Source organism: Ambystoma mexicanum, chromosome 2p (genome assembly GCF_040938575.1).
Source record: "Ambystoma mexicanum isolate Mex_15411 chromosome 2p, UKY_AmexF1_1, whole genome shotgun sequence".
NCBI classification, from domain to species: Eukaryota; Metazoa; Chordata; class Amphibia; order Caudata; family Ambystomatidae; genus Ambystoma; species Ambystoma mexicanum.
This window is the reverse complement of record NC_090923.1, coordinates 717103178-717126211: the sequence shown is the minus strand read 5'-3', so window position 1 is coordinate 717126211 and position 23034 is coordinate 717103178. Positions and strand designations below refer to the sequence as shown.

At 48.7% G+C, this 23034-nt stretch overlaps 1 protein-coding gene across 3 annotated transcripts in view; it reads right to left on the bottom strand.

Moving 5' to 3' along the window:
- The window catches only part of LOC138566710 (transmembrane protein 87A-like), a 1181601-nt gene that overhangs the window by 816157 nt on the left and 342410 nt on the right, over window positions 1-23034 (bottom strand). For 2 of the 3 annotated variants that reach the window (XM_069644306.1, XM_069644304.1), the window contains exon 7: window positions 13676-13834. The exons of the other annotated variant lie outside the window; for it this stretch is intronic. In XM_069644306.1, coding sequence (XP_069500407.1) covers window positions 13676-13834 — 159 coding nt within the window. The remainder of the gene's footprint in view (window positions 1-13675; window positions 13835-23034) is intronic. 3 annotated transcript variants of the gene reach the window in all.

Genomic DNA, 23034 nt, shown 5'->3' with positions numbered 1-23034 from the left:
CAGAGTCTTCAAGCTCCAGCTACTAGCCCCACTGGTACAGCTATTCAATTCCTTTAGAGACCGATGTGATAACTCCATCTATGCAAGAGTCCATCACCATTCTGCTTCCCAAACCCGGAGGCGACCCGAGTTGCCCAGCCTCGTATAGGCCCATCGCTCTCCTCAACATTGATGACAATATTTACTCCAAGATCCTGGCGACTCACCTAGCCCGCATCCTCCCAGACATAATTCAGCCTGACCAATGCGGCTTCCTGAAGAACCGGTCTACAGCAGACAACATCCGCAGAGCTCTGAATTTGGTGGAACTAGCCACACGTGGAGACAAAAAGATGGCGCTTATAGCGCTAGACGCAACCAAGGCATTCGACAAAGTGGACTGGACATTTATGAGGCTCACCCTGGAGTCGTTTGGATTTGGCCCGGAATTCCGCACGATGATTCTAGCCAATTATGAATCCCCCAGAACCCTACTCCGAATCAACGGAAATCTCTCGACCCCCATCTCGCTGACCTGCGGAACGAGACAGGGATGCCCGCTGTCCCCACTCCTATTTGCCCTGATCATGGAACCCTTCGCTCAACGAATTAGGTTGAACCACGCAAACAAGGGTCTCCAAGTAGGGACTTCGCACTATAAACTGGCCCTCTACGCGGACGATGTCTTGCTAACGATCACCGACCCCCGCAGATCGTTAACCCACGCCCTGGCCGAACTGAACGACTATGGAAGGGTCACAGGCTTTTCTATCAACTTTAATAAATCAACAGCGCTGGGAGTCGGACTCTCACCGAGAGAGCGAGAAGAGTTGATACCAATATGCCCGATCCAATGGAAGACAAAGGCTATCAACTACCTGGGGGTCCAGATCCCTGCCAAACCAACGGATGTCTACCGTGTGAATTTTCCCCCGCTCTTTCAAGAACTGGAGACGGATTTGAAGCGCTGGGCTTCCCAGGAGATCTCCCCAATGGGAAGGATCACTGCATGTAAAATGAACCTGCTTCCAAGATTTTTGTATGCATGCTCAGCCCTCCCGGTGCTGATCCCGACCTCAGCACTCCAGAACCTACAGAGGAAGATGCTGCACTTTATCTGGAGGGGGAAAAAAGCCAGAATACCAAAGGACTCAATGATGGGGAACGCGAAACTTGGTGGCCTGGGAGTTCCAGACCTTCAGAAATACCAGGTGGTGGCCCAATTAGCGTGCACCCAGGCATGGCAAACAATTACAAATCGTCCTAGGTGGGTGGACCTGGAACAGTCGCGTCTAGCTCTACCCCTACGCTTTCTTCCCCACATCTCACCGGCGACCAGAGGGCCATGGCAGGAGCTATTGCTGTCCAACAGACATACTGTGGCCATTTGGGATAGGCCGCTGAAGCAGAAGAAAGTCCCCAGGGGACTCAGCCCCTCATCCCCGGTCTTTACAAATCCTGCCTTTTCCCCGGGCTTGGCCCCCAGGAACTTCAAAAACTGGATTACCGGTGGCCTGGAGACCATAGGACAACTTTTCGAGGGAGGACAAATGCGCTCTTATGAACAATGTGAGGATAGCTTCCACCTTCAAGAAACGGACAGGTTCACTTACCTCCAAATGCGTCACTGGTGCTCCCACCCACAGATTCGTCAAGCAGCAACACGCCCGCCCACACCCATAGAACTCACTCTCAACGACCTTCCACTCCGAGGTAAGATCTCAACACTATATAAGCTCCTCCAAAAGGACTTTCTCACCTTCAAGTCCCGGGCCATGGCGCAATGGGAGGCAGACTTGGGACACCCCATAGAGGACCAGTCCTGGATGGACATTTGGACCAGTACCCAATCAGCCTCCTCCTGTGTTACAAATAGTGAATACGCCCACAAAATCCTAATGAGATGGTACTATCCCGCCTTGAGACTGCACCACATGAATCAAGCGTTGGACCCGGCCTGCTGGAGACGATGCGGCCAGGTAGGATCCTTCTTCCACATGTGGTGGACCTGCCCCAAGGCCCAAACTTTCTGGAAAGAATGCCTGGCGGCCATTGCAGCAATGACACACATCACACTCCCACTAGAACCTGAACCTATCCTCTTAGGGGCCCCGATTCTGGGGAGTTACCCGTGCACGGGCCCCAAAGCTAGACTCTTGTCGCACTGCTTGCTGGCGGGCAGAATAGTGGTGGCCCGTACATGGAAGTCGGTGGAAGGCCCGCTCCTGCCCTTGTGGTGGATGAAACTGTGGGATGTACTCATTGCGGAGAAGGTGACTGCGGCCAGGGCAGGCTTTCTCCATCGCCTCCAGAACATTTGGAACCCGATCCTCGAATTTGATCGTGACTTTCCAGCCTTAACATATAAACCCCAACTGGCCAGGAGGGTCTTGGAGAGCTGGCCCGCCCCGCAGGAGCGAGAACAAGAGGAGGGAGACTGATCTACTAAATGAACTCGGGGAGGGGGAGGGGAAGCAATACTCGTGTTTTAATGCATTCTAAATGTCGATTACAAATGTATGTAAGGTTTCCTGCCTTGTTCAAAAATAAACTTTTAAAAAACACTACTGCCCTTCAGCAGGTCAGCAAATCAAATACTCATTTTGTATCCCGCACACAATATAATTAAGCGTGTGCTCTTGAATTCCAACGTTCACTTTTTTGTAACTGACAATTATACATAGGTTTAGAAATCCCTAACTGGCCTCATTTCTTTAGTTTTCCTTAACCTTTACATAAATGTTGCCTTCTGATTATTAGGTTTCTTCCTGCAATAAAACATAGCAGACATTCTCTTAGGATACATACAAATTATTATTCATATATGCATCGTATCCTTTACTTTGCACAAGGGAACTAAAACATATTTCTTTACCTGTGTCGATCTTCCTGAATCATTTAAAAATACATGAAGAGGCTTATGAAGACAACTGTTAAAACATTTGGTGTCCTTTTTTTCCCTGAACTGGCAACTGTGATGAATCCTACTGACTCCTCACCGAATGCTTTCTGATCCTGACCTTGGAGGTGGTGTTCTGTGGGAGGATCACCTGGGAAGAGAAAGGGCCCAGGGTAATGAGAGGATTCTGTGGTGTGAGAGGATGCATTTATCTTCCTCTAAGGAAGACACCTCATCCATGCCAAAGTCTGTAATGGTTTGTTAATTATTTTGCTCAACAAATTGAACCTCTAAATGTGGGTAAAAACAAACACATCTCTAGGCATCGAGAGAAATAAAAACCCTTCCAAAACCTTCGTGATTTATAAAGCTAAAAACATCCCGAACTCCCAAGGGAACAGTGAAAGGAAATCTGTGAATAACAATTTAAACGCTAAAGAACTACATTCCTCTTTACAATCAAGTCTGGTGACTGATCCTTATTTCTTTAAAGGAAATTATAGGGAACAGAAATACGTTTAAGGATGAACAAGCCAAGTCGCATAATTCCCTAAGTAATGGGAAGAAGAGGGCAAAGGGGAACAATGCTGCGAGAATGGTCAGATCGTTAATAGAAATGACCCACACCCGTGGGAGACTGGGAGGTTTTAAAGGCCCCCTGAGGTGCATTGGCGAGCAGGAAGAGCAGTGCGACCCGTGTATGCAGCCGACGCAGAAACTGGAGGAGGGAGAAGACGCAGGGACCACTGTTTAGCAGAAAACAGTAGCTGGTCCAAAGAGGGTCTGTACCCCCAGAAGCATTAAGTGAAGAGGTTGTGCAGCGGGTAGCGTGGAAGAGGGAAGCTCGTCCTCAGAAGACCGGTTTTGCCGAGGCTGTGCAGCAGGAAGCGAAAGCAAGGGTACCTTTCCTCCCCTAGAGACGGTCTCTGGTAGCTGCCGAGCACAGAGTCTCTGGAGCAAATGAAGCTCCTGTTACAATTGGTGCGGGCAACGGCAGACCAGGATTAGCAGTTTGCCCGGTTGTGAGGAGCCACTGAAGCAGAACACCTGCGAGCAATGAAGGGATTGGACACGCATGCCTTACACAGTGGTTTCAGCTGATAATGATCCTGGAGCGCTTCGAGACCACTGGCATGCGCAAGGCAGGCGCTTACCAAGTAGAAAACACTTGCGAGTGGAAGTGATACTAACGGTCATTTTGAATACCAAACTATTAAAAAGCAGTAATAGCCATATTTGTCAAAACCAAATGACTAACTGCAAGCTTGTGTGTTTATGGGGAACCCAGCAATCTGATGGGGTAATAGTATTAAAACTGGATACATACAACCATTGCCCGTGCCAAGAGAAACAAAAAACAAGGCAATTTTAATCCATCAGATATTGCCAAAGATGAAAAGGGACTAATGAAAGATTCAAAGGTTGTGAAGCGTGTTGCTCATGTTTTGAGAAGCATATAACAGCTGGTATAAACACACATTGCCAAGGAAGAAGAACAATAATACCCCATCGTTGTCAGTATGTGGCTACCTATGCAGTGGGAAAAACAGTGGCAAAAAGGCTGCCCTTCTGGAAAAGGTTATTCAGAAGGAGAGGAGCATAATTTGCAGAGGAGCACTAAAGAGCACCAATGTAAATCCTGTTTTTCCTGAAGAGTTTCTAAAAGTTAGAAGTTACAAAATAATGAACATTGTGAAGCTGTTGTAAAACTATTATAAGTTGATCTCAACCACAGAAGCACTGGCGGTTTGTGAAACATTGTTCGGGCAGGGGAGTATACCCGGGTGTAAAACCTTTGTAGTAGGCCTGGCATGGGAGTAAACCAGGTAGAAGTTGATAAAGTGCTATACAGTGGTGCTGACAAACACAATTTATGTTGCTTGTGGCACTGAAGAAAGAACTGTATAAAACTGTTGTAGATGAGTTCTATTTCTTCAGAATTATTCAGTTGTGGCTAATCATCCAGACAATGACAATTGTTGTCATTGACAAACTAAGGAGATCTTCATAATGCGAAGAGGATAATTCTGCATCTTACCCTTGCTCAAGGAAGAGAAAGCACTTTATATTTTCTTTGTTGAATCACTGGAGTGTTGGAACTTTCTATTGTCAAGCTGGAGTCACAAAGAACTGCGTTAGAACCTTGCTACAAACCAGGATTTTGTTATGATTGACAGTTATGTTAAAACATAGTTTGAGTGATCAAAACACAATGTAACTTAATAGTAGTAACATGTTTTTTCAAAGTAATTAGAAGTGTTAGATGTCTCATGTGGATCTTTGAGATACTGTGAGCTCACATGTGTTCCATATAGAATGTTTACCTACGTTGTGATATTCTGGAATCAGTTGTTATTCAGTTGGAGTTTGTAAGTTGAAGTGCCTGCTGTCGTGAATAGTTACTCCAATAAAACCTATGGAAAATAATGAAAGGCGTGGAGTACTCACTTAACATATTTCCTTATAACTTTGTGGAACAGGGGAACCGATTCCTCCTTGAATCTGGGGAGGGGGAATCCACCAAGATAAGGAGAGACTGACATATTACAAACTCAATTGTTATATCATTTGTGTTGCTTTTGAACTGCCATGCATTACTTTATTGAGTTATTGTATGTTTAAGTGTGATGGACAGATATCCTTTGTTAGTGTTTACTTTAGTTTATTTTAGGCAGGGAAATCTCAGTCAGGGTAGGGATAGTGATGCGTTTATCCAAACTTTTAATTTAATAAAATTGCATCTTTTGAAAAACCTTCTGTTAGATAAGAATTGATGTAGTAACACTGTGTGAGACTTCACAACACTTATCTGTTTGGTATTAGGTACTCCACCGTTTGGTATAGGTCTGTACTATACAAGTTGGTAGTGTGACTGAGCAGCCAGGCCTATCTCAGGAGGGGTAAATGTGAGCTGTAGAGCTGTAGCAATGACATCCACAAATACAAGTAGCCAAGTAACACTTAGTTTCAGTTATAAATAGTTATTTAATATCAGTTTTTAAATAAGCGTTCTTTAAAAAGGGCAAGATATCCAACAATCAAAATATACTTTAAAATACTTTTCAGAATCGCAGCAAGTCAGTGGATAATCTTTGGATATGCTTCTTAAACAATTAATTCCTACACCCTGAGGTGATTTCATTCGCAAGGACAATAATGGCATTTTTCTATCGGACTGGTCATACTTTGCAGATGCTGAAGTTGCAGAAAGTAAAGTTTAAAAGGAAGGAAAAAGGTTAAACAAGTTCTCAGTTTAGGTGAGGACAAACATCTTCCAATGCGATCTAGACAAGACTTTCCCAGCAATAACAGTCTAAAACAAGTTACCACCTACGGAGGGACAGAAATACAAAAGTCAGCGGGCTAGAAGAGTCTGCAGGGAGCCAGGACAGCCAAAGTCAATTGGAGCACTGTCTATGGAGCTGAGGCACTTCTTAGACAAAAGTCTTGCACAAAGTTAGAGAGTTTGTAAAAATCACTTGTAGGGTCACAAGCTGTGAAGCCGGTGAAAAGCAGAGTTGGAATCAACTCTAATAGTAGCCAATGCAATTCCCATCTGGGAAGAACACAGCTAAAGGGACACTGAGGTACGTACCCCAAGTCTAAACAGTAAGTTCAAACAGTAACTCTGGTTTGAAGAAGAGTGGTCCAGCTGGATTCTGTCCTGTTGCAACGATGCAGACCCTGGGTTCCTGAGCCTCAGTCGTGGGGACAAGAAGGAGGATGTCTAGAGGGCTCCTGCGGCAACAATTTGGAGGTCGTCGGCAGCTACAGGCTCTTTTCGGTTCAGCAGCACTTTGTGGTTTCAGCTCTCAGCGAACAGGACTGTCGCGGAACCCGGATACCGGTTGGGCTTCCTTCACACTTCTTGGGTTGTGCACTCTGGTGAGGGTACTCTTGCTCTGGTTGTCCTGCTTCTGGAGGGTCCTTACTAGACTCCTGGAGTTTCTGGCTGGATTTCAGACGTCACACTGGACCATGGATTTCTCGACCCCTGGAACTCGGTTCTTGAAGCAGCAAAGTAGTACAGCCAATCAGAGGAGATGGTCCAGTGAAGTTAGTCTCGGTGTTAGTTGGTCCCACTAACCCAAGGGAAGAAGTCGTCCCTTCCGGAGCTTCTCTTGTCGATTAGGAAAAGGAGTTTCAGCAGAGCAGCAGGGCTTCAGACAATTCAAAGGTACAGGAGGAAGCAGCAAGCTTCATTCATGGTTTCTTCATCAGGTATTTCTTGCGGTGGTCGACTGCCTCTAATCCCAAATCCCTCGCCTTTTAAGCAGGTTTCTCCCATTCATGCACAGCCTAGGCTGTCAATCACACAGCAAAATGGTCATCCAGTGGAAAGAACGTTACATTTGGTAAGTAACTTGTTCTTCGAATGGATTGTGTCCTCCCACGTATTCCTCATCTTATGATAGACTCCCATAGCAGTGTCAATTTTGGAAGGTGGGAGTACTAAATACTGTTTTCATGGACTGAGTGAAGTACCACCTTGGCAAACAGCCCCTCATTGGAGGAAGCAGTATCTAAACAGTAATGCTTCATGAAAGTATGCATTGATTTCCAAGGTGCAGCTGAACAAATGTCTGCTGCAGGAACTCCCCTCTTTAGAGCCGCAGAAGTAGCCATTCCCCTTGTAGAATGGGCTCGAAGCCCATCTGGTGGGTCTTTCGCCGCTAATTTGTAGCATTCCAGTATAGCTAAAATGATCCAGCGGGATATGGTCCGTTTTGTCACTGATAAACCCAGTTTATGACCAGTATAACCCACAAAAAGCTGGTCATCTTGGCGTAACTTTGACATCCTTGAAATATAGAAACTAAGAGCCCTATTGGGGTCTAGTCTATGTAGTCTCTCCTCTTTGCCCAAATGAGGAGGAGGATAGAAAGTTGGTAATAATATTGTTTGTGACAAATGGAAGTCGGAAACCACTTTTGGTAAAAAGGAAGGTTTAACTTTGAGAACTACCTTGTCCTTATAAAAAATAGTGTATGGAGGCTTGCATGAGAGCCTGAAGTTCACTAACCCTGCGGGCTGATAAGGCCGCAAGAAGAACAGTCTTTAATGTTAGAAGTCTCAATGGACAGGAGCGTAGAGGCTCAAAAGGTATACAAGTCAGAAACTTAAGTACCAAATTTTAATCCCAAGCTGGGACATGAAAAGGTACTGGAGGGTATACGTTAGTAAGTCTTTTTAGGAATTGTATTATTAATGGAATTTTGAAGTATGAAGCCTCTTCCGAGGTGCGCTTGAAAATGGACTGTGCAGCAAGATATCCTTTAATTGTTACTATCTGGAGCACCAGATTGGCTAGATGCAATAGAAAAGAAAGCACCATTGGGGTGCCACATTGAAAAAAGGGTCCACATCCTTATCCTTGCACCAGTTACTGAACTTATTACAGCAACATCGGTACAAAGACTTTGTTGCTGGCCTTCTGGCCGAAAGCAAGGTCTCCATTATGTCATCCAGAAGATCCCAATCCTTGTATCTCAACCTCTCAGAAACCATGCGTGAAGGTTGAGTGTCTTGACCTCTGGATGGAGAACCCGACCTTCCTCTTGTGAGAGAAGATCCTCTCTTTGCGGAAGACGTATTGGAGGGCAGATGGACATGTCTAGAAGGTCTGGGTACCACGTCCTCATGGCCCAATCTGGGGCAATTAGGATCATGGTTTTCCTGAACTTTCTCAACCTCCTGATTACTTGAGGAATCACGGGGACCGGAGGAAACGCGTACAGCAGTGGAAACGTCCACTCCACTACGAATGTGTCTCCCACAGCTCCTCTTTGAGGAAATTCCCTTGAGCAGTACTGATCGCACTTCCGGTTGATCGCAGTGGCAAACAGATCCACTGGGTGAAGATCTCCAGAAGGACTTCCTGAGCTAGCTCCCACTCGTGGGAGATTGTGCTCTGCCTGCTCAGAGCGTCTGCCGCCGTGTTCTGCTCTCCGGCTGGGTGAATTGCCGATAGAGAGATTCCTTCTCGTATTTCCCAGAACCAGAGCTGCATTGCCTCTCTGCACAGTGGTAGTAACCCTACACCTCCTCTCTTGTTGAGATAATACATGGCCACTGTGTTGTCCGTCATTATCAGAACATTTTTTCCCTGTACAGAGGGCAGAAAGGCCTTCAGTGCTAGTCTGATTGCCCTCAGCTCCAATAGGGTGATGTGTAGTTTGGACTCTGATGATTGTCAGATCGTTGGTGTGTGCTTGCACCCCGTGAGTGAGGCGTCCGTCACTACTGTTATCTCCGGCCATGGTTGCCAAAAAGATTCTCCTTTGAGGATATTGTCGTTGCAAGCCCACCATAGAAGATCCTGAGCAACTGCGATCGGGACTTGCAGAAGATCCGACATATTCCCTGAGAACTGGGACCACTGAGTTCTGAGTGCCCATTGAAGGGATCTCATTCTCAATCTGGCTTCTGACACTAGGAAAATGCAGGATGCCATGAGGCCGAGCAAACTCAGAAAATCGAAGGCCGGTAGATGTTGGGCATTCTGGAACTTTGTCACCATCTGCAGAATGTGGAGAGCTCTCACCTCGGGAGGCGAGGCTTTTCCCGAGGAAATATCCAAGACTGCTCCGATAAACTGGAGCTTTTGGGATGGTATCATGTGGGACTTCTTAAAATTGAAGGAGAAGCCCAATTTGTGAAGGAAGTGGCAGGTGATCGAAAGATATTCCTGAGCTTGGTCGGGAGAACGTGCTCTGATCAACCAGTCGTCCAGGTAGGGGTAGACGTGAATCCCCCCCTCTCCTGAGACTCGCTGCCACTACTGCCATATGCTTGGTGAATACCCTCGGGCGGGGGTCAACCTGAATGGCAGAACACGAAACTGATAATGAGAGTTGCCAATCGCGAACCTCGGGTACTTTCTGTGGTTGGGATGGATTGGCACATGAAAGTAAGCATTACTGAAGGTCCCAATGATACCAACCAGTCTTGGAGTTGTAGAGCCTGAAGGATCTGAGAAAGGGTCACCATCTTGAACTTGTCCTTCCTGAGGAACTTGTTCAAGTTTCTTAAGTCCAAGATGGATCTCAATCCTCTGTCCTTTTTTGGGATGAGAAAATATGGGGAGTACCAACCCCTGTTCCTCTACGCTACAGGTACCTGTTCTATAGCACCTTTCTCTAGCAGGGTTAAAATTTCCTGCAACAGAAGCGGGTCTGGAATTTTGCCGGAGTTGGCTCCCGGTGGATGATTGTGAGGCCTTTTTTGGAAGGGGAGACAGTAACCTTGAGCTACTGTTTCCAGTGCCCAAGCTTCTGAGGTAATGCCCTGCCATTCATTCAGATGCTGAGAGATCCTGCCTCCCACTGGGGTTTTGTGTAACAAGGTCTCAGAGTGATTTGGAGGCAGCTGCAGGAGCGGCAGAGGGCAAAGATGCCACTCCTGAGGCTGATTTCGCACCTCTTCCTCATGCTCCACGAGGGACATTTCTTTTGCCTCTTTGAAAAGCCTGTCCTCTTCCTCTACCAAAAGAGGAGTAGTATCGAAAAGAACGACCCCTCCAGGAAGATGAGCCGGAATAGGGTTTGTGAGGCTGGCGCATGGAGGCACTAAGAGATTTAGCTGCCGCTTTTGAGGTCTGGAGTTTTTCTAGGCTTTCATCAGCCTTACTGCCAAACAGCCTCGAGCCATCAAAGGGCATGTTGAGAAGTCTGGCCTGCACATCTGGTGCAAACCCCGACTTCCTCAACCACCGAAAATCTGCATAGAACCGTGCTTGCAGCCATGGATCTGCTGATATTATCAACAGTATCCAGTCCAGACTGGAGACATTCCCCCCATTGCCTCCTTCCCGTCTTTGACTATATTCAGAAAGCCTTCCCTTTCCTCGCCGTCCGGAATATGATCAGCCGCCGCTGAATTACAGTCCCACAGGGTATGGGTGAACCTGGCCAGGGTACAGGTGACATTGGTTGATTTAATGATTTAAGGCCATGCTGCCTGAAGTGAAAACTTTACGGGCCCAAGCATTAATTTTTTTTATCCTCTCTATCCAGAGGGATAGTGGGATATGCTGTTTGTTTTGATGTAGATGCTGCCTGAACAACTGGGCTTTCTGCAGTCGGATGCCTGTTTAAGAATTCAGGATCAGAACCAGCTGGTCTATATTTCCTGGGAAAATTACTGTTTGCAGCAGCAATACTTTCCGGATTTTCCCAGTTTTTTTCCACTGTCCTCTGAAGAGTCCTATGGAAAGGGAGAACTGGATCTTTTTGGAGGACCTCTGACAATTATATCGGTCATATCATCCTGTTCGAAAACGGGCAAAGTGTTACCCCAACCCATATATTCAATTACTCTAGTCATAAGACTCCTGTACCCTGAGTTTGCGTGTTCTGCAGGATCAGGTCTGGCAAATTCTAATTCTAGTGACGTGTCAATGCCACTGGCAGAATGCAAAGTATCCCTAAGGTCTCTCATTTTAGACTCTGGATCTATAAGTTCCTCTGGAACTTGCTTTATGCCATATTGAACTCCAAAAGGAGAGATTTCCTCATCCTCCGAGGCAGATTCCTTATAAATTGAGGACATAGACTTAAAAAAGTCAGATCTGGGTAAAGGAGTAAATCTCCTCTTTTCCTCCACAATACTTGTCGAAGGAATAGAAAAATCTTTTGAAGTTGTCGAAGGAATCTTCGATGAAGACTTCGACACAGGCGTCGAAGATGCTTTTGGCTTCGATGCCGAAGCGATCGACGCCGATCGCGAAGTCTTTAATCCTTCGACGAAGAGTTTTGGCGTCGACTCGAGTTTTTCGAGTATCCTCGACACTACTGGCTTTAACCATAGTAGTTTGACTTCCAATGGAGCGACTTTATGGGGTATGGCTCTTCTGAGGTTTATTCGAGGGGTTCGGGCCGCATTCTCGAATACCTCCATCTTTTTTCGAAATTCCTCCTTTTTTCTGAGGAAATCCGATTTTGTCGGACATCGAATTTCTTCAGTCGATGACTCAAAAGATGATGGAGGAGACATATGTCTCCTCTTCAGTTTTTTAGACGAGGAAGATTACAAGCATCTCGACCTGCTACAAGATTGAGATCTCTTGTAATGTTTACGGCGATCCGACTCCTTCGAATCGGTCGATTCTTTTTGTTTTTTGGACACAGCCTTAGCTTTAGAAGCTTCCCTCCCCACCGACAGTTTACCTCTCCTCTCACGAAGGGCCTTCTCTGTCATAGACTGACAGGAGCCACAGTCGTCGGTTCGATGACTTGAACCGAGGCACCAGAGAGAAACTCGGTGAGGATCCATAATCGACATTTTCGATCCAAAAATCGATGCACTTCTTAAACCCAGTCTTGGGTGTCGAAGCTGTAGAAGACGACATTTGTCTCTCTCAGAAAAACTTGAAGCACGCCGTTCGCGATTGTGAAGCGATCGGAAAAACGGAACTGAAGCAACGGGCGCGTTTCGAGCTATTTATGCCATCAGTGACGTCGACAGAGTACGGAGTCCGTCGAGGGACAGTCGACGCCGCAACCTCGAGCACAGCGCCCTCTGGCAAGAAACATTTTTTCCGAAGCAGCGAAGCTGGAGATAACGATTCATCATAAAATGAGGAATACGTGGGAGGACACAATCCATTCGAAATGAGAATTCTCCCCAACACCTCCACAAAGTTGTCTGCCTCACATTTCTCACCCCTCACACCAAAAATTAGTTACAACTGCAAAGGGACTTTAGCTGAAGTAAAAAGAAAGTGAAGTCTAAAACCCAAGAGAACCATTCTGGACTCTGCAAACTTGTAGATAAGATGATAATAATGGTTGGGAAGAATAGGCTTTTAAGAAACAGTAAGCAGAAGGGCAATGCAAGAACAGAGGATTGGCTTGAATAAATGTCACTACTGGCTGCCCTGCAGATAACCTTGAAATTTAGGGCACAAGGGAGCCAATTCGAAAACATGATGGGGACAATACACTGAGATGCACAAGCGATTGACTTGCCTCTAAGTTCTTACCACTTAGGATATAGAAGATCTATTTAATCATGGATTGCCATTTCATCATGCATGTTGATTTCAGTCAAAGTGCATTGTACTGTTGGTCACGGGTTGGTTTACATGATCTGTTTAGTGCGTCAGTCTGTCGACATTCCAGAAATGTTCTGTCGCAATACCTATAATAGCCAATCGAGCAAATTCTAACAAACCGCGCGAGGTAGTCGGCACAAAGTTGCATGCAACAATCTTGTGGCAGAAAGAAAGATTTCTGAACAAGTCTGCGCCTGGGTGTCATTTTAATCATGAGAAATGTGTGAGAGGAATGCATCAATAGGCAATGTGATGCGCACTAAAAAAGGCCAGTTCTATCTACATTGCTGTGTACATAGGTCAAGTCCAGCTGTTTTGGCAACATCCCAAAGAATACATCCTGGAACCTAGGCAATGCCAGTACCAACACCATCCTCAGGAGAACTGTGGAAAGCCCTCCCAGATGTATATTGCTAGAGCTATGGACCACACAAAGCTATGCTCTTACTTACCAAAGAGACAATAGTCATTCACACGCAGTACCAAGGCATCCGATACTTGTGAAAATGTATTCGGCCGACAAGTGCAAAAATCAAGACAGTACATTTGTAGTGCCTAAATTACAAATTAACATTGCCACTTGCCCGCAATTTAAAGATTAAGTTAGATCTCAAGAAAAGAGGCTAGGTCATAGTTGCAAAAGACGCCAAACTGAAACAAAACTAACATGCATTGAAAAAAAACACAAGATCAAGTGAGAAAAAAGAAACACCTAATATTTTGCTTCATCTCGTTTCACAAACCTCTGGTTCAGTAGATTTAGCTTCAGGATTTTTCTGAGTCCATTTTTTCGCTTCCTCCTCTGAAAGTGATGGTGTCTTCACGTTCTTGGACTCGTTTTGTGTTCCCTCTTTCTTTAGTGGCTCTTTTAGTTTTGGTTCCTCCGCACTTCTCTTTGGCCTCTGGATGGCAAAGGTATCATGTTTTGAAAGAATTCACAGACAACCATCACAAAGCGGTACAACAGGAGCATTGGGAAAAGGAACAGCTTGTAAGAGCTGAGAAGGATTGGAGCTACTCTGGGTTGGGAAGAGGAAACTATTCCAAGAGTAGTCAAACAGAACAGGAAACAGAAAAAGGTACAATGGGGAAGATATAGTGATAAAAAATAATTGTGAAGAACGTAGGAGGAAGAAGAGGAAATTAAAAATAAGATGAAGGAAAGAAGAACAAGTTACTTTCTTACCTGGTAACGTTCTTTCGATGGGAGGGTCCGACGACGTATTCCATATCTATGACAGGTAATGTCCACAGCTGTGCTGCTTCGGAAACTTTTTCGGCGTCTGCGTCCTGCGTCGATGACGTCGATGCGCCGCCGTCGAGGACCTCCTCCGACGTCCGACGTCATCCGATGTGATAAGTAGGACGCACGACGCCAGTAGCCTCAGTTGTAGTTTTTTCCCCCAGAACGTGTGACATTAGTCAACTGCCAGTCCGACACAAAGCCTTGCGGAACGTAAGCTGCAATCGCAACAGAAATTCTGCAGCGGGGAAGGCAGGGTGGGAGCGATATGGAATACGTCGTCGGACCCTCCCATCGAAAGAACGTTACCAGGTAAGAAAGTAACTTGTTCTTCGAGGGGATTGGGTCCTCCGACGTATTCCATATCTATGACAGACTCCCAAAGCAGTACCAAATCAAGGAGGAGGGAAAGAATTTAGAAACAAAATTTAGAATAGCCAATCAAATAGCAGAGCAAAGGACCGCCTTGCCAAAGGCCAGATCCTGCCCTCTGATGGAATCGAGGGAATAATGCCGTACAAATGTATGTACTGAAGCCCAGGTGGCAGCATCACAGATGTTGCGAATAGGAACACCCCTCTGCAGGGCAGTAGATGCAGCCACGCCCCTGGTAGAATGGGCCCGCAAGCCAGCCGGTGGGTCCTTACCCGCCAAGCGGTAACACTCCGAGATGGCCAAAATAATCCAGCGCGACAAAGTCTGTTTCGTCACAGCTTGCCCCAAGCGCTTACCAGCGTAACCAATAAAGAGTTGATCGTCCACTCTGACCCGGGACATGCGAGAAACATAAAAGCTCAAAGCTCTCCTAGGATCAAGCCTATGGAGCCTCTCCTCTTCCTTACCAGGATGCGGAGGAGGATAGAATGCCGGAAGAACAATCTTCTGGGCCAAATGAAATTCCGTCACCACCTTTGGAAGAAAAGAAGGACGAACTCGAAGGACAACCCTGTCCTTGTGAAATACAGTGAAGGGTGGCTTAACAGAAAGTGCCTGTAACTCACTCACTCTGCGAGCGGAAGTAACCGCAACTAAAAACACAGTTTTCAAAGACAACAGCCTCAAAGGGCAAGAATGTAAAGGCTCAAACGGAGCACCCATAAGAAACCTAAGAACAAGGTTTAAATCCCAACCGGGCACCAGGAAAGGCGACGGAGGGAACACATTAGTGAGCCCTTTTAGAAACTGTGAAATCAAAGGGATTTTAAAGTAAGAACAGTCTTCAGATGAGCGCTTAAAGATGGACAGCGCCGCCAGGTAACCTTTAATGGTACCCACTTGCAAGCCCCTGTGGGCCAAAGAAAGCAAAAAGGACAGAACCATGGGGATGTCACATGCAAAAGGATCCACATTCTGAACTCTGCACCAGTCGCAGAACTTACGCCAACGGCAACGGTACAGAGACTTAGTTGCGGGCCTTCGGGCCGAAAGCAACACCTCCATCACGTCCTCAGGGAGGTCCCAATCCTTATACCTCAACCTTTCAGAAGCCAAGCGTGAAGGTTGAGGGATCCGACCTCTGGATGGAGAACCTGACCCCCCTCCCGTGAGAGCAGATCGTCTCGGTAGGGAAGACGACGTGGAGGGCAGATGGACAAGTCGAGAAGGTCCGGGTACCACGTCCTCCGAGCCCACGCCGGAGCAATGAGGATCATCCGGGAACCGAACTTCCGCAACCTCCGCAGCACTTGCGGGATGACGGGGACTGGAGGAAACGCGTACAGCAGCGGGAACGACCAATCCACCACGAACGCGTCTCCTAAGGCTCCTCTTGGAGGAAATTCCCGCGAGCAGAACCTCCCGCACTTCCGGTTGACACTGGAGGCGAAGAGATCCACTTGAGGGGTCCCCCAAAGGGCGAAGATCTCCAGGAGAATCTCCTGAGCCAACTCCCACTCGTGAGAGATCGCGCTCTGCCTGCTCAGAGCATCCGCCGTCACGTTTTCGACTCCGGCCAGATGAACTGCCGAGACCGAAACTTCCTGCTGGATGGCCCAGAACTCGAGCTGCATCGCCTCCCTGCACAGAGGAAGTGACCCTGCCCCCCCCTTTTTGTTGAGGTAGTGCATGGCCACCGTGTTGTCCGTCAGGATCAGGACATTCCTTCCTCGCACAGTCGGCAGAAAAGCCATCAGGGCTAGCCTGACGGCCCTCAGCTCCAACAGATTGATATGGAGTCTGGACTCCGACGGAGACCAACGACCGCTGACTGTCAGCTCGTTGGCATGAGCTCCCCATCCAGTGAGGGATGCATCCGTCACGATCGTCACCTCCGGCCAGGGAAGCCAAAATGGAGCCCCTTTCATCAAGTTGCCTTCGACGGCCCACCACAGAAGGTCCTGGGCGACCGAGGGCGGCACCTGAATCGGGTCCGACATCCTGCCGGAGGACTGCGACCATTGCATCTTGAGTGCCCACTGCAAAGATCTCATGCGCAGGCGAGCCTCTGGCACCAGAAGAATGCAGGATGCCATGAGGCCGAGCAACCTCAAGAACTCGAACGCTGGGAGCGTCTGGGCATGCTGAAACTTGTGCACCATCTGCTGAATGTGAAGAGCCCTCACCTGGGGAGGAAAACACTGCCCCAGGGAAGTGTCGAGCACTGCTCCGATGTACTGGAGCCTCTGTGTTGGCGTCAAATGGGACTTCTTTAAATTGAGGGAGAAGCCCAGCCTGTGAAGGGAGTGGCAGGCGATGGACAGATGATCCAGGACTTGCTCGGGAGAGCTCCCCCTGATCAACCAATCGTCCAGGTAGGGGTAGACGTGAATCCCCCCTTGCCTGAGATGCGCTGCCACCACCACCATGAGCTTGGTGAAAACCCTCGGGGCGGAGGTCAAACCGAACGGCAGGACCCGAAACTGAAAGTGCGAGTCGCCAACCGCGAACCTCAGGTACTTCTTGTGCTTGGGATGGATCGGCACATGGAAGTAAGCATCCTTGAGGTCGAGTGACACCAACCAGTCCTGAAGCTGAAGGGCCTGGAGGACTTGAGAGAGAGTAACCATCTTGAACTTGTCCTTCCTGAGGAGTTTGTTCAAACCGCGCAAGTCCATGATGGGTCTCAATCCCCCGTCTTTCTTCGAAACCAAAAAATAAGGGGAATACCATCCCTTGTTCCTCTCCGCTACAGGCACCAGTTCTATGGCGCCTTTCTCCAGCAGGGCCTGAATATCCTGCGCAAGGAGCGGATCCGGACACTTCAAAGAGAGATTCCCCGGTGGATTGTCGCGAGGCCTGTGCCGAAAGGGAAGACAGTAGCCGTGGGTTATGATCTCCAGAACCCACACATCTGAAGTAATGGCACGCCACTCTACAAGATGCTGCGCCAGCCTTCCCCCAACCGGCGAACCATGGGACATGGCCTCATGACTGAGTAGGAGCGGCTGCGGCGTTACCTGAGGGCAAAGAAGCAACTGCCCGAGCGGCCTTGGCACCACGGGTACCTTGTCGTCCACCTCTGGTACCCCTGCGTTGGCCCCTTTGACTGCCAGCTCCTCTCGCTTTACCAAAGGACGAGTAATAGCGAAAGGAGCCACCCCTCCACTGCTGTCCCCTAGGACGAAAAGGCGGAGGTTGGCGAACTGCAGCGCCCAACGACTTCGCTGCAGCTTTTGAGGTCTGCAACCTCTCAAGGCTCTCGTCAGCCTTGCTGCCAAAAAGATGTTCACCATCAAAGGGCATGTTGAGGAGCCGGGACTGCACATCAGGAGCAAACCCCGACTTCCGCAACCACGCAAACCTGCGTATCACGGTGCTCGCCGCCATGGACCTACTGACGCATTCAGCTAAGTCCAAACCCGACTGAACGGACTCACACATGGCATCCTTACCATCCTGGACCATAGCAAGGAAACCATCCCGTTCGACCCCTTCGGGAATATGTTCAGCCGCTAACGCAACACAGTTCCACAGAGTGTGCGTGAAACGCGACAAGGCACAAATGGAGTTGGCCGCCTGAAGCGCCATACCACCAGAAGAAAACACCTTCTTCGCCCAGCCATCAAAACGTTTGTCGTCCCTATCAGGAGGGATGGTAGGGTACGACGCCTGCTTTGCCGGGGCCGTGGCCGCCTGCACCACCAAACTTTCCGGAGTGGGGTGCCTGGTCAAGTAGCAGGGGTCGCCACTGGCTGGACGGTATTTTCGCGACAAGGATCTGCCCACTGCCGGGAGACTCTCCGGAGCAGTCCAAGCCGCCGCCACCCTACGCTGTAAAGCCATATGGAACGGCAGTACCGGGTCAGATGGGGGACCAACATCAAGGATGTCCGTCAGATCATCCTGCACAAACTCCCCTGGGGGAGCAGACCATCCCAAATACTCAGACACCCTAGCCATAAGGCGCCGGTATGAGGAATCGGCATGGGAGCCAGGCTCAGGCCGACCAAATTCCACCTCCGGAGAGGTGTCCAGTCCACTGGCATCATGCAGCGACTGCCTCAAATCGTCAAATTGACTATGGCCCGAGACAATGTCATCTGGCACCTGACTAGGAACCAGGCCATCCGAATCCTCATCCGCCTCTGAAATATAATCCAAGTGGTGGAAAGGCACCCGAGAGTGCCTGCTCTTAGCCAGAGCCTTCCTAGGGGGAACACCCGAGACACGGGGCACCTCCGACACGAAAGGCGTCGATGGCGTCGAGCGAATCGGCGCCGACGCCGAGAAAACCGGCAACGGCGCCCAGAGGATCGGCGTCGACGTCGAGGAAATCGGCGTCGACGTCAGATGCAGCGCCTCCAGTATCGGCGGCGTCGACACAGCCCTCGAAGCCGGAGCCCCGAGCGTGTCCCTCGACGACCTGACCGTCGACGGCCTCGACGACTTCCTCGGAGCCGGAGCCTCGAGAAAGCCTGTCGACGCCCTCGACGCCACAGACGTCGACGTCTTCCTCGAAGACATCACAGGTGCACACGGTCTCGATCGCGTCGAGGACCGGGACCTGGAACGGGCACAGCGAGAACGAGCCTCCTTGTCCGAACGGGACCTCTCCCGTGACTCGCGCCGACCACTCTTGCGAGCGGTGGCTCTCGACCTCACACGGCCGACCCCACTCGGGGGCGCGGACGGTTGAGTACCCTGCGACTCAAGAATCGCCAACATCTTCTTCCCGAAGGAAGCCCATTCCTCCGGCGTCGCACGGCTGGTGGGGTAACCGACGCGCCGGGCAGAGTCCTCTGAAGAGGACCTGGAAGGCGACCGGTGTCGGCGCTTCCGAGAATGCCTCGAAGAGGCTGAGGAGTGGCGAGACCGACTCCTAGAAGAAGACCGACGAGACTTCCGACAATGACGCGGAGAGTCACCCCTCGAATCATCCGTCGAAAGCCCCGCCGACTTCGACTTCCGGGGCTTGGACACCCGACCTACCGACAATTTCTTCTTACGTTCGCGTAAGGCCTTGGACGTGAGCGACAGGCAGTCGACACAGTCATCCGTGTCGTGGGCCTCCCCGAGGCACCAGAGGCAGGCATCGTGCGAGTCAGTCACCGACATCTTGGACCCACACTCCCCGCACTTCTTGAAGCCCGGACGCGGGGTTGAAGACGAAGCGGAAGACATCGTCGAAGGAATATTCACAAACGAACAGGTTCGAAGAACCAGAAAGAACAGAACTCCAATGAGTCGAGGCTAGAACCGAGAAACACGAAGCAACACGTTCGCGGAAAAAACGGAACTGAGGCTACTGGTGTCGTGCGTCCTACTTATCACATCGGATGACGTCGGACGTCGGTGGAGGTCCTCGACGGCGGCGCATCGACGTCATCGACGCAGGACGCAGACGCCGAAAAAGTTTCCGAAGCAGCACAGCTGTGGACATTACCCGTCATAGATATGGAATACGTCGGAGGACCCAATCCCCTCGAAAGATTCAATTGCAGAGGGTGTAAAAGGCAATCCCTTCTGAACAAGGGTGAAACGTGTAGCATGTGTTAGAAAAGATTCCCCAATGGGTTCAGTGAGCTCTGGACAAAGCTTCATAATATTTGCACTTATCTATGGTTTTATATTCATTTTGAAAGTCGGACCCTGCATTTCGCTTATGGGGAATGCACTTTCAACAATAACTAATTCAAGTATTGTTGCTAAAATGTTGTATTGATTTCTGGAAGCCTTTTACTACAGACTCATTTTTCCTATGACTATAATGGATTATTATATGCGATTCTGCTTTAATACATTTATAATGCACTGCAAGCCTAAATGACTGGAGTAAAGTTATGGGTCGTTAGAGATTTGTTAAAGATTTTCCTGTTTATTAAATAGTATGGTTCTCATTTTATCTCATAACCGACCATGTGTGTTAGGTGTTAACGATCAGGTCTAGGGCCTTTCACATGTACAAGAGTTGGGTTGCTTCTTAAGGACACTGTACATTATTGTGCAGGCCCATAGGGATCTTACCTTCTTGCTAGGTTTTAGTTTTCCTCCGTTCTACCCACCCTTTGTTATTTTATGTTGGTTGCTCACCCAGTGGTGGCTGGTAATTTTTTTAAATTAGAGGGGCCTAAATATTTCCAGCAATTTGCAAGTGTGACTGAGCGTAGCAAGGGAGCCTGAGCCAAACAAGGAGGGTTTGGGAAGTAGGGGAGGATCTCCCCCCCGAGAATTTGTTTTGAATAATGGGTTCAAAGGGTACATTATACTGCACACCTTCTGTGAAAAATAGGGTAAAAAGCCAGACAGTTTGCAATCAGTTGTGTAAGGTAACTCATGACAAAATCCAATAGATTAAAGTTCCCAATAGTGCACAGAAGCATATCGCAATGCCTTTTCATGATGCCTTCCACCCACAAAATAGGACAGCATAAAATATCTTTAACCCTCAGAGAAGCGATTAATCGGATGAGACATGGTATCCCCCTTTCCCTTTTAGGTATACCTCTTCCACTCCCCATGGCTTAATGGCATATGATCATGGCTCCCTTGACCCACCCATGAAAGCTACTGAGATACCTTCCCAGGTCCCATACAAAAATCACCCAAAACTGACTTCCATTTCCGTGCCTATGAAAACACTGCAACAAGAAAGAGTAATGAGAATCAGCAAAGACAAGAACCACAAGACGCGCTCTATTTGTTGCGAGAGCACGATAGGTGCCAGGACATAAAAAAAACTAATCGGCGGCAGAGGGGAGACACTGCTGAGGAAAGCCTGATCCTATCGGTATCGACCAAGGGATTTCTGTGCTGCAGACAGAGACCTGTGGAGCCAGCCGGCTCGGTGAGAAGGCTAGGAGAAGAAGACTGCAGGAGCCGGTCCGCCGCATAGAAGCCGTCATAAAAAGCGGAAAACCTTCCCAGCAATTGCAGGAACCGGAGAGCAGCATCCATGATGCTCAATCACAGAGAAGCACACAGCAGGCGAGAGGAACCGTGTAAGACGCAAAAGCCTTCAAGCAAAGTCAGTGAGCCCAGAAAATGCAAACCGGATGGCGAAGCACTGCCATAGAAAGCTGCAGAGTCCTTAGGAGGGAAACTGGGACACCGGGGTGCTTCAGCAACTTTATCAAAGACGCCACTGAGAGCCAGAAAGTCCTCAGGAGGAAAACTGGGACACCATAAATTATCCCCATAAATAATGTCCACTATGCCGTTTCCCAGCGACATATATATGGCTACATTATTCATGGGGATAGCCACCAGGAAGGTGGTCTTGTAGGCGAGTGCTTTAAGGCTAGCCTTGTGCATTTCTTCAAAGGGAGGCCCCATTAGTGTGGTAAGAACATTCAGGTACCACCCGGGAGCTGGGTTGGAAATAGGGGGATGAAGTTTCTTTACCCCCTCCAGAAAGGCTTTAATTACAGGCATTTTCCACCATGAAACCTTGCTCTGGGACGTGGTGTACGCCGAAAGTGGCCCTTTAGAGATTTGAAAACCAGAACTGAATCTAACAGGTGGGTTAGGTACAGGACGATATCTTTAGGTGAGCAGGATTGATAGGATTGATGCCCTTGCCGTTACATCAGATGACAAAGTGCTTCCATTTGCTTGAGTAGCAATGCCTGGCGTTAGGTTTCCGTGCTCTCAGAGTCTGTCCATACATCTTTGAATTAGCTGGAGGTGCCCGAACTCAATGACCTCAGGAGCCAGGCTGATAAATTGAGAGTATGAGGGCATGGATGTAGTGTTTCTCCCTGGTCTTGAGACAGCATGTTTTACGGGCACGGCAGGTTCCTGGGAGGGAATACTGACATTGTCATGAGATGGGAGAACAAAGGCTGACAGGCCCACATCGGGGCCACCAGAATCATCCTCGCTGGCTCTTGCTGCATCTTGTGCACTAATCTGTTGAGCAGGGCAATTGGGGCATGGGGGGTGGTTCTGAGGGTACCTGGAGGCGTAATCTGGGTGGCATTGGGCGTTCTCCAGAGTGGCAAGCAAGTTGACCTCTGAGAAGCCCCATTCTGCGAAGATGTTGAGTACAATGTCCTCCCTTAATCGCCACTCGTGCTGTACGGGTAGGGGGGGATGGGGAGAACAGGGGGGGGGGGAGGGGAGTCTCTGCCGAGTATGTCCGCCAAAAGATTGAGTTCCCCTGGAACATGTTGTGAAAGGAGGAGCATTTTGTGTTTGAGAGCCCACTTCCATATGTTCTGGGATAGTTTGGACAGCCCGAGAGAGTGAGTGCCACCTTGTTTAAGTAATACATGGCCGTAGTACTGTCCGTGAGGACTAGAAATGTCTTCCCCTGGAGGTGTGTTTGAAAGGCCTTCAGGGCCTTGAACACTTCTAGCAGTTCCAACAGGTTGATTTGATGCTACCGCTGGGGACCACATGCTGTGCACAGTCTGTTGAAGAAGCTGAAACTCTCCACCCCGTCAAAGATGCGTCTGTGGCGAGAGTGGCTTCTACTGCAGG